At 38.3% G+C, this 12557-nt stretch overlaps 1 protein-coding gene across 10 annotated transcripts in view; it reads right to left on the bottom strand.

Annotated features, from left to right (window-relative positions):
* NEBL (nebulette) overlaps positions 1-12557 on the bottom strand; it is a 332430-nt gene that overhangs the window by 100419 nt on the left and 219454 nt on the right. For 3 of the 10 annotated variants that reach the window (XM_070601399.1, XM_070601407.1, XM_070601401.1), the window contains exons 1-3: positions 8228-8753; positions 8072-8143; positions 742-846 (exon numbers count right to left, since the gene is read on the bottom strand). The exons of 2 other annotated variants lie outside the window; for them this stretch is intronic. In XM_070601399.1, the coding sequence (XP_070457500.1) occupies positions 742-846; positions 8072-8143; positions 8228-8308 (258 nt within the window). In that variant the 5' untranslated portion in view covers positions 8309-8753. Of the gene's footprint in view, positions 1-741; positions 847-8071; positions 8144-8227; positions 8754-10020; positions 10095-12557 lie in introns of those variants that run through there. 5 more of the 10 variants (XM_070601404.1, XM_070601405.1, XM_070601406.1 and 2 more) reach the window with 3 other exon arrangements.

The following is a 12557-nucleotide window of genomic DNA, read 5'->3' as shown; positions in this document are numbered from 1 at the left end:
ATATCATGCTGATCTGTTTCAAAGGTAACTCACAAAACACTAGAGGTCAGTCATTTACAACACTACTTGATTCATTCTCAAGTTTCTCTCTTCTAAGTGACGTATTCAGGCTACAGAAATGCCTGATCACCGTCATCACTGCTAACCTCGTGCTTTTTAATGGGACATGAACAGTGGTTCTAAATGCTCTCGGAAAGAGACTGTGATTTTTCAGGTGGAAAATGAATGTAGCGCATTTCTCACTCTATGGTTTCAGAATGGGTATCTCTGTTAAACTGATCCCCTACTCAAAATAGGTTGAATTGATTTAAAATTATTTACTAAAGATGCCACTTTTAATGGAATCAGCTGGTAAATTTTACTTATTTTTAAAATGATATTCAATAATTTATACCTAATAAGTCTGTTAGAAAATAAAATAATGGAACTTCTAAAACGAACTATTTTGCCAGTACTTTCTAGTTATTGAATAAAAATATCCCTTTCCAAGAGTACTTCTACATAAATAAGAAAGGGGTGGAATCAAAATATAGACATATATAATAAAGTATATCAACCATAGACAGTAAAATATATCAATTTACACCAGTTAATTGACAGCATATATTACAGAATTGTACAGATATTCCAATGTTCAGTTGTGCTTTCAAAAATATTATTCTCTAAATTTAATGCACAAATGTCTATCCACATACATAGAAAAAGAAAATGCAAGCTATTTTGCAAGTTTTGATACCTTACCTCAGAAATATAAGCGCCAATATTTTTTACGTGGTTTAGCATAGGAGTGTCAGTCACAAATGTACACTTGCCCTTAGACTTTTTATACTCTTCTTTATAATGGATCTAAAAGAGAATATTTACATAAGAAGAGAAGAAAAACAATTTTAATGTTCCTTTTTTGAAGAGAAGAATTAACTTGCCAAAGTCCACTTTCTGAAGTAAATACTCAAATGTGGAATGATGCTCAAAACAAGCCAGAGCAAATACACTGATACCCAGCACAGCACAGTAAAGGTGATGAGCATAGGAAGGCAAAAGTGTTCCTTAGATGAGCTGGGGTCCAGTTACTGTCAAGGACCGGGTATATTGGAACGACTGTGACTATGGGCCCTGTCTGCCCAGCTTGCTCAGCATAATTCTTAAACATTCTCCATTTCCTTTGAACAAATGTCCTGGTTTATTGTTACTTTCAAGCCACTGACCATAACAGTGAAGCCTATGGTAAGAGAGAAACACAGCTTCTGACCTCTAGGTTTAAAACAAATAGTCATCAGGACAGATGTAACTCATTAAGAAGTGGAGGCAGAAATTAAACAAATAGAGATTACTATTAGCATCATTACCTATATATGCTGGATTAGAGGAAGAAGCTTAAATTGTGGCCACAATGGGCTTCCTGTTACTAATTAATTCTACTCAAATCAAATTTACCCAACTTATGAGCACCCTCTTCCTTCTCCTCTCCCCCAACAAGAGCAGAACCCGCCCAGAAAGCTTGTCACATGGTGGAGATCATTCCAGAATGCCTCCTTGCTATGGGTAGGCAGATGGGCAAGACAAAATTCAGAGGTTTAGCTGAGCATGCTCACTTCTTCTCTCGAACTCACTAGTAAAATGAGTCACTTCTTTCCCCTTGGGCAGAGGCCAGAATTGTTACTCTGGGGAAAACCTGTCTGGAGCCAAAAGGAAGTCAGGAACTATGGAGAAGGACCTAAAAATGTCATCCCACGGTCAACACTAATTGCCGTCCAGTCTGAAAACTGGGGAGGCAAAACTTCTGACTAGTTGAAAGGATGAAGGTAATTTGCTAAAAGTTGTGTCACCCTGTAATAAACTCATGTTTATCCACCCAAGACTGTAAATACTTAGAGTGAAAAAAGTGTCCCAGTTCAGATGATAAATTACATGGTCTCCCTAATTATAACCTAAAAGTGAAGTTTAATTGTATATACTACCTGGTTCTTAAAAGACATGACCAATATTGATGTTACACACTAAGCTTAGATGGAGCTTTTACCAAATGCAAGCCTGATCTGAGGGGCAGTATTGGACCTGAGGTATGACCAGACAGGAACACAGTAAGTTATTTCTAAATACCATATTTCACTGCTGTGACTCTCAGATAGCAGATGCCTACCACATTAAACACTTGCTTTATTCATGAAATCAGCATTAGAACATATTTATCTTATCTGAGCACTAAATTACTTTTTTTTTTCTTCTCAGAGATTAGCCATAATTTTAGGTCTCTGCAAATCACCTTCCTCAGTTGCTAGTAATTAAATCGTTAATGGCAGTATGATAAATAGTAGGCTATTTTGATCATAAGGAGAAAAAAAAAGTAACTCCGTTATATAATTAAGTGCGAGAGAAAATAACGTATCATTAGGCTCATTATTTGTATCTTTTGCCACCATCTTTTCCCTGTCACATTCACATTCTTCCCTGAGCGGTATGTGCCATGACTACAGGCCCCTGATAAGCTGTGACCCGAGGAGAATGTTCGGGACAGAAACACAGGATAAGAGTGAAGTATTTACTTCCTTTGCTATGCAGGCAGAGTTCAGTCTTAAGTGTGGTCTCCATTCCTTTCTTTGGTCTTTATTTAAAAGACACACAGACATGTATTTTTTGCTCATTGTCACTCATATTGTATTTCTAATGAATTTTACAATGTGAGTGACAATAAGTGAATGATCTCAAATTTTACATAAAGAATGCCATGTATTAGTAGCCTTATCTATATACCAGGATAATAGGAAAAGACAGACGAAAGGAAACTGTGCTGATGACTGACACAAAATCTGAGGTAAACCAAAAGTCACTGAGTTGACAGCCATTTCCTATTACGACCTTATAAATTTCCTATCACAACCATCGCCCCACCTATTGGACAGATTGCCTATCCAAGTCCCTTCTTTCCTAATAACAGAACCCAAATGTGTTTATGAACATAGTCAGGCCCTGCCCCAGCCCCAGAGGACACATTGCTCTCAACCAGGCATGGTTTTCTCATTCCCCTGAGCTAGTGATCAGCCAGGAGAGGCCAGGTGCCCAGTTCTGGCCATGAGGCATGCATAGAAGTCTTCCCAGCAGTGTTACTGGTGTTTCTGGTATAGAGAGATTTTTGCTGGCACAGCCCTTAGACTTTTGCCCTTCCACCTTTTCCATTCCCCAATCACAGGGGTGCAGCAGCAATGATGTCATCCTAAGGCAATAAGCCACCATACTAATGACAGCAGAGCAGAGGCAAAGCAGCCTGCGAGACAGAACTTCCACTGAACCAAGACTGGACCCCTGGCCTCCAGGCTTCACATGTGAAAAGAATAAATGTCTATTTGTTAAGCTTCTGTGCTAGGGTTTTCCTGTTACTTGAGGCCACCTGCACTCATAACCAATACACCAGTCAAATTATTTTCTAATTGGGAAAAAGAAGGGCAAAGTTGATGACTTAACGATCATGACGATACCCCAAATATTTACTTTCTGCTTTGACCTCATCCATTAATCCCGCCATGTCTCAAACACAATTAGAGTTCAATTAGTTCAGCGGTGCCTCCTCCTCTTTGCCTGGCTTCTTTGACTTAGAATGAGATTAGCTAATGGCTGAAACGGGATGACAGATGTAGAAATGTGTGAGGGTATTTCCTTTAACAAGCATTCTTAACCACACGTATCTAGAAAGTCTTTTCACAAATGAAGCCATATTGGCTAAACGCAATAGACTCTGGAGGAAAGAACTGTTGCTCCACCACTCTGTGTGAACTGGGGCGCTCCCAGCCCAGCTGCTCTCCCAGGTTTGCTAACACAGTCGGAGCTTCCTCTGAAGGGGTAACCACAAAATCTAATGTTTTCAGCATCGGAAGGATTTACTCACAACAGATAATGTTCATTTGCCCGGAAAATGTTCTTTCTGCTGCCAGGTAGAGGAACACCCTAAGAGGTTTGAACCAAAACATTGAGTCAGAGGCTTCCTGCAGGTGTGGCCGAACTAGCCCTGCAGAGATTCTTTATGCCTAACCGACAAGAAACATAGAAAAGACTCCCTTTTAACCTAATATTTTTTGACCACCTGACAAAAGGCTCCTATAGGCATGATTCTGACAGCTCAAGAGAGTCGATTGGTTGGCTTGATTTATTCAGAGAAACGATCAGATAGTTGACGAACAGGACAAAAGACCCGAGAGAGAGGCTATCTGGGGAAATAAAAAGTGTTACAGGCTTAAAAAAAAAAAAAAAACAAAGAGATTGCCTCAGAGGACCAGGAGTCTTTCAAGATTGGGGAGTGAGTAATGCCAAGGGAAGCCCCACACTATGGGCAGGGCAAGTGCAAAGCAGAAACTAGATGGGGCAAAAAAAATTGAAAACTGCCTCATACTGATCCTCAAAGTGAAGCCACCTGACCTGAAACTCAGGCATTTCTTTCGATGGAGAAATCTAAACAGTCGGGGCTCCCCGGACTTATCTCTAGACCGATCTTGTTTAACATTTTCATAAATGATCTGGCAAGGGTGTGATATGGCAGAGGCTGCAGGTCTGCTGATGACCCCAAGCTCTCCCGGACAGTGAAATGGCAAGCTGAGAGAGATGAATGAACTGGGGAAGCTGTCAAAGGGCCCAGCAAGAGGGCAGAAAACCACAGATCAGATTCCTCACTAGCAAGGCGAAAATCATTCAGACTACTATTAAGAGATGATGGGCCCTAAGCCATCAGCTACAAGTCAGAAATTAGGACCGAAAATGGCTGAGGATATGTTTCCATATCTAACAGCTTTCCACAGCCCCCAAGTCCAAGAAACTCCAAATATCATCACAGACGGTGCAGGAAGCAACGGGCAACATCACCTCATCCTACTCATAATCACAGGCCATTAACACCTGGGCCGCTGTGCACAGTGCTGGTTATTACACCCCAATAAATACACAAAAGCTAGAAGACGTCCAAAGAGGGATAATCAGAATGACGAAGGGGATGTAGAAAGACGGCTCCATGAAGAGAAACCCATAAAACCACCCTTCTCATCTAAAAACCGGAGCAGAGTGGCTACCAGTGGACTTAGCCTGAATCTGGTCCCTGCCCCTCACTAAATGGGTGGCCTTGGGCAAGCTACTCAACCTTGGGTTTCACCACCTCTGAAGTGAGGCTCATAGAACCGATGGCACTGGCTTGCTGTGGCAGAGAATCCATAATATATGTGGAGTGCCTATCCCACAGCAGGAGAGGAAGAACATGATGGCAGTGAAAGCTTGGGAATCAGACAGGCCTGGTTGCAAATCCCGGGTCTCTAGATCACTAGCTGTGTGATTTGATCAACAGACGTGAGGCTGCTGCTTAAAGCTCCAAGATGTTGGACCTTGCGAAGCAGGCAAACCATACCCCAAATGTACCTGGAGACACAGGCTGCCCACAGATAGCCTTTGAACAAACTAAAAGGCTCAGGTAAACATAGGGGTCCCCCTTTGGGATATAATGGATCATAAAACAAAATGAAGGGAATTGAAGGTTTGGCTTTAAATTTAAGGAGATCAAGGAAAAGACCAGAGCACTAAATTAAATTGGGGACACCAACAGATGGGCACCCTCAGAGTGTCATGCAGTCTTGACTGGAACCGCATTTAAGTCAGTGCAGCAACGCATCAATTTTTATATTTTAGCTCCGTGAGTGATGCAACTTCAAATATACATCTTAGACAACCATCTAGTCATGCAGACAATATAAGAGAGATACGAACTACAAATTCAAGTTCATCTGCTCCATATTAAAACATAGATGACACTGAGAGTGAATAAGCAAGTTATTACTTAATAAGACTTTTTATCTAAACTTCTAAAAACTAGAAATTTGATTTAGTCCAATACACAAAGTCCTTCCAGAAAGAAGAGTAAAGTAAAATTTGTTTTAAAAATGATAGTACAAACTCTTCATTTTTCTTTAGAAACACAAAAAGTAATTGTTCAGACCATTCCTCAGTAAATATAAAAATTCCAAAAATTAAACCAGTATCTTCCTAAGCATGGAATTCTACTTCGAAACAAAATGAGAACATGGACACACATACAAATTAGGCCACAGTAATATGATCTAAATATTTAAGGAGTACATTCTGTCATGCAACACAAATTTCCAATAAAAATAAATTACTCCCACGTGTTTGATTTCACCTACATGGGAGTGAAATAACATGGTTTCAGTTTTTGCAAAATGGTAAAGGCCATCGCCCTCACCACAAGGCTGGTTTTATAACCACTGAGAAACAACGTTATCCAAAACAACGCCAACAAAATCACCTACTAACTAAAGTCGCCACTTTAGTTCCAATGGTTTATATGATATAATTTAGCTCAGCCACAATTACACTTCAACCCAACATAACAACACTGCAGGAAGTGCTGTCTCCAGAGTTACGAAACTTAAGGTTAAAATGGCAGCGTTACTATTACTGATATGAGTGTGATAAATAATAACAAAGCTAAGATAAACTTTGCATGGAAATCACAGTGAGAAAGAACACAGCAGAGCGGCTAAAAGAGAGGGCATTGTGTTCAAGTTCTGCTCCCCAGTGCTTAACTGGGTGACCCAGGCAAGTTACTTAACCTCTCTGAGCCTTCGCTTCTTCACCTCTAAAATGAGAAGAAAGCAGAACCTACCTAACAAGCAGCAATGCCTGGCACATAGTACACAACAAATCTTAACTGTGGCCTATACTATTGTTGTTGTCATCATTTTATTATTATTATTACAGTTTACAAAGAACTTTCACATGCAGTAGCTTATGATATTAAGTAATCACACAAAGAAATACTTCATCTAAAATGTAATTACATCACATGTCAAATATATGGGAAAAGGAACAATTCCCACTATGCTTTGGCTCTTTTCAGCAAACCAGAGGGTGACAGAGAGCCACATATAAAACATGATTGGATGGATATGAAAGTCATTTACAGATGTAGTGGTTAATAACAGTTTAGCATCTCTTGAGTATTCACAACGTTCCAGCCAGTTTACTGAACATTTAAGATGTGTTACCATTACTTAATCTTGCTGTTATGACATTGCCCTTGAGGAACAGGGCCCCACTAGTTACAAAACCTGCCCAAGGTTACTGCTAGGTTGTCTCAGGCAAGTTGACTTCAGAGAACATGCCACCACACTACCCCACTGCCCAGGACGGGCTTCCTTTGAAAATAGTTGTAACATGCTCTAATCACATTGCTTATTAACAACAACAGAAACCACCAGTACCATGCTTGCCTCTCTAAATGAAGACGCAGGCACGTATTCACTTTTCAGGCGCCATCTTTCCTCTGTACCAGCAATTCTCTTACAACTGTTTCAATGAGGATCATCAAATTCTCATTCCTACTGAGGAATATTTTTCATTGTGCTTCCAGAATTTAGTTTACAAATCTACTGTAAACACATACATATATATGAGTTAAATTATTCTACAATTCTAGAATTCCCTTGAAATACACTATAAACTGACCTCAGTTACTGAAAGGAGTCACAACAAAAATATTCCTTTGGACTAATATCATCATCATCTAATTCAGGGTCTTAATGTGCAGTTCAGTAATCCATGAATCCTAAATTGTAAATAAATGTTATGCGTGTAGAGATATACGCATTTTCCTGGTTTGGAAAACTATGGTATTCATTAGATTCCTCAAAATGTCCCCAAAATGTTTTAAAAAACCATTCACTTAGAGAAAGATCCTCCCAAAACAAATTATATCATTATATAAATTTTAAAAGGCTTTGGGGTTTTCAAATGAAATATGCTCTGAAATTCAATGGTTTATGACTCCATGGCAGAGTGACAGTGAAATTCATGAGGGACAGGATTCTGGATTAAGAACATGGAGATCTGCTCCCGCAGAAATTCTCTGCATGGGGGACCTTGGGGAAATCATCTCACATTTCTGGACTTAGTTCCATGATCTGGAAAATAACCGTGTTTTAACAGGTAATTTCAGGGTTTTCTCCCCAGCTCTATGATTCTATGACATAACAGTGCCACACACGCAACACAAAATAAGACAAAAATGCCTTAAATCACTTACATCACTAATGAGTTGAGTGCATTTTTTGGCCAATTCCATGCTCAGGTCGTCAATAACAGGCTTAAAGAATACCTGCCCGGAAAAAAAGGGAACATGTTTCTAATCAGCAACTTAGAGGAACAAACACCGTCCTTTAGCAGCCGACTTGCCACTCACCTTGTCTTCTTCATTTTCTTCTTCCCCTGTTTTTTCCTCCTCAGTTTCATCTTTTACATCCTCGAATACAGGGACCTTCATTTTTACTCTTTCTATATGTGTGCGTATATATATTTTTTATAATTCACCTTTGTATGTCCTACAGCACCCTTGAGATCTTGGAGTCTCTGCAGTTCTGCAGAAATGACCTTGCCCAGGCCTGCTCCCCACTTAGCTCACACTTCGCTCTCCTTATCACAACTGCCTGTGAGTGGATGGAACAGGATCGTGGAGGCCGGCCAGGGCTAGCCTCCCAAGTAGAAATAACCTTCTAACAGGCAAAATTCAATTTTCTGAACTTTTAAAGTCAACATTCTTTAAATTGGCTAAGAAATCCAAAAGAGACTATTTATTTATATTTCATTAATTCAATTCATTCATAAAGTAGCTTGAAAGGGACAAAGATTCTGGAAAAACTACTAAGCTATAACACTCAAGATAGCACAGTCCAAAAGCCTGTTATCTCAAAGATTCCTCAGTTCCATCTAAATAAAGCTTTCGCTGAAATGTCAGACATATCTCTTCTGATTTGGCAGAGTGAATCTGGATCATTCAAACTCATTTCATTAACCTAAATTAAATTTTTTTTATGAGACATACATGTACTTCTCACATTCTAAATAATACTCATATTAGCTGATTAAAGGCTGGTAATTTATTTTGAAAAGCCCTTTGAACCACTTCAAAGAATCTATTCTGAGATAATTATGACTGTTAATCTTATATTGCTATTGTATTATTTCCATTGTAAACATCATTAAACATGAGAAGCTGCAGTTAACATAGGTTGACATATCATTTAAGAATTCTAGAAACATCCTTTTTTCAAAAAACAATAATCATCCTCTTTCAATTCTGCCCACTGTGTTAATTTTTACAAATTTACTAGTTATTTGTATACTCCTCATTGTGTACCACATGCTTGGAAAAGTTTGGAAAAATAAACTATAACAATATTTATAATGTAGTATGTGTCATAATTTATATAAGTAAAAATATATTTCTCAAAATAAACCCTTTAATGTCAATTTAAGCAATCCTAAGACATTACACGACTCATAATTCACCAATTTGGTTATTTAAATCCACATATGAATTAATATTTATAAAGTCATAGCAGATCAGTGTTGAATATAAAAATTACTCTATAGTGAATGATGAAACTATTTATATAAAATACAACTTTATTCAAAATAATACATCATCCAAAGTGGCCAAGTATAATGCTGTTTTCTCTTAATATCATATCCAGTTTTAAATTTTTTTTTTTAAATTACCTTGGCTTTATTCTAGAAAATTGTTGGTCTTTTCATGAAACAATTTTGATACAGGCTAACTTAATGGCCTCCCATATCATGCTTATCAGCAAAATGCTAAAAAAGAAACGCCCCAAGGGTGCTAAATTTGGAAACCTTCACTTTAAACTAATAGCCATGCCATGCCCAGTGTCGAGAAGTCTACAAGGAAAGTCTCTGCATGTTCTATTTGTTCCATAAAGGAGCAGAATGTATGGGATCTGATTGTCTCACTTATGTCCTCTGACAAAAGAATATTCCAACACTCTACAGAAGATCCATTACATTATCTTTATTTGGAAGCGGGGAAGAGCAATTTCTGCAAGCTTTTCTTGCAAACCTCTAGAAGTATCGGGAGAAAATCTTGCCAAAGCTGCCTAAGATGCACCTCTTGGCTAGTGTTGGAGATGACAATACTTGTGTTGTTCATGGTGATATCTATTTCCCATGGAGAATTACCTTCATCAGACTTCAACGGCTGCTATTTTTTCATTTCCCATCATGTAACAAGTTCTTACTGACTCTCCACTGTGCTGAAAGAAAACAATCTGTTGAGATTATGCACAAAAGTTTTGAAAGCAAAACCAAACACCATATGCAATGTGAACACAAATTTCCATTGAAGATTATTTGAGTCAGAATTTTAAAGCCACAGGGATCCTTAAGAAATCAATCCTATTAAAGCCCTCTCTTTTACAGAGGACAAAATTACGGTCATGATAAATTCTCTCTATCATTCACAAAGTTATTTAATGGAGCACTAGGACGAGAACTTAATCAGAACCTTATGTTCATTCATTCAAATAAGTGTTGTTATGCCAGGCACTGTGCTTGGTGTCGGAGACACAATGGTGAGTAAAACATCCTTTGTGCTAAGAGAAGGTAGGAATAAAAAAATCCATCATTCAAGATTTGCTGGGTGGCAAGCTAGATAGATACATTATGACTTTTGATTGAATGCATCTTTTTTCCTTTCACCTATAATAAAAAACTCACGTAAAGTTTTCTCTAAAACATTTTAAGCCCTGTACTTTATCACAGCAGAGCTCTCTTGTCAATGGCTCCAAAATGCCATTTGGGGAATAAGAAGGAAGCGTTCTTCATGGATAGCTATCATGTTTCGAATTCCTTATCATCCTCTTTTTTTAAAAAAATCAAGTTAAGTGTTGTATTTTAATACATTTTTTCACCTTGGAGTGCCCCAAAAGAGAATGTCTGTATAGCTGCTAATCCATTTTACTCATTGAGTAAATTTTATGGTGTCTACTTTTCGCTTTAGTGCTCTACTCATGCCCTGATACAGAACGAGACGAAGATGGGGATCACATTACCTACAGCTGGACTCCCTCCTTTCAGATCTGGCTCTCCCACATCCTCTAGGGCAAATTATTTAATCCCGCTCTGCCTCTAATTCTCCATAGTTGAGCGAATAAACTGAATTGCTATAGTTTTTCAAAAGCACTTCAAAAACAGTAAGCCCCAAGCCAGCCCTGATGGCCTAGTGGTTAAAGTTTGGCACTCTCGCTGCTTCAGCAGCCCGGGTTCATTTCCCAGTCACAGAACCACACCACCCATCTGTCAGTTGCCATGTTGTGGTGGCGACTCACACAGAACTAGAAAGACTTACAACCAGAATACACAACTATGCACTGGGGCTTTGGGGAGAGAAAAAAAAACACCAGAAAGATTGGCAATAGATGTTAGCTCAGGGGGACTCTTTCCCTGGGGAAAAAAAAAATAGTAAAGCCCCTTACAAACACAAAATTTTTCAACTATCCAAAAAGGGTATACAATCACAGGAAAAACACTGGATATGAAAGGTTTTCTCCTTTGAAAGGGTAAGACTCTATACCATCAATATCTTTTTAAAGGTCAGAAGAGCCTCATAAAGAATAATAGCCTAAAGATAAGAGCTAACTTGTGTATGTATAATACAGAAGTCTTTCATCTTTTTATAGTTAGATATTTATGTAAAAGCAAACGTGTTTCCATAACAACTGCCAGGTCACGTGGGTAATTCAGGTCTCAGGGACACAACCCCTGGCCAAGAAAACACGTCTATAGCTCCATCTTGAGTCATGCAGCCCTTGACTATCTTCGATGTTCTTAGGGTCACATGCGACAAGAATCTCTTGGGTTTTGACAAGCATCTCATACTTATTTCACTTTTTTCTCCTTTCTTTTTTTTCTAGCAATAGAACACGTGCTTTTCTCCAACATGGTCATGAGTAACTGGTAAACAAAAATCCATAATAAACAATTGAGATAGATTGAGATTCAGTTCTGAGTTGAAGAAAACTTACAGAGCTAAACCAATTTCTTCCACTTTAAAAAAAGTAATTCAACATTTCTTATTATAAAATATCCCCCTAAATGGTTAGATGAGAAGGGAATTAGTTCGTCTGACTTGCTGGCCTGCCTTGGCAGTCTTTTCACATATCATTGTTAGTTGCCTAGGTTTTTCTGATGACTATCCGCCAGAAAGTTCTTGCTTCTCAGTTGAATCTCTGATTATTTTACTTTTGCCTCATATAATTCCTCATCATTTGGCATCTGCCCAAAAGAGAACTTTACTAATAAATGAAGGGGAGAAATCATTTCTCAAAACAAGAAATGTAAGCTCTCTAGGGCAATTTGTCTTCTTTATAAAAGTTCTGTTTGATATTAGCTCAATCTATTTTTACAATTTACAGTCATCTCCTTTTTAATGGCTATTTCATTACTGATTGGTAATTAGAAATCAAAAGAATACAAAGCAACCTGTATAACTGTCATCATTACCAATTATGCCGTTAAAATAAGAGGTAATAGAGTGTTTTTCTGTATTCATATTGCTATTTTCACAAATGTAGATCCTATTGACAAATGAGAGCCACATATCTAGACTGGCATCGGAGGAAAAGAACAAGAAACTGCAAATAAGTTTTAACACAACAATTTCCAGGTTGGGATGCCAAAATTAAAATATCTATTCTTCTAAATAGATTGACAGGGAA

The sequence above is a fragment of the Equus przewalskii genome, chromosome 30, assembly GCF_037783145.1.
Source record: "Equus przewalskii isolate Varuska chromosome 30, EquPr2, whole genome shotgun sequence".
Lineage (NCBI taxonomy): Eukaryota > Metazoa > Chordata > Mammalia > Perissodactyla > Equidae > Equus > Equus przewalskii.
The sequence above is the reverse complement of the archived record's forward strand: the minus strand, read 5'-3'. Positions and strand labels throughout refer to the sequence as shown.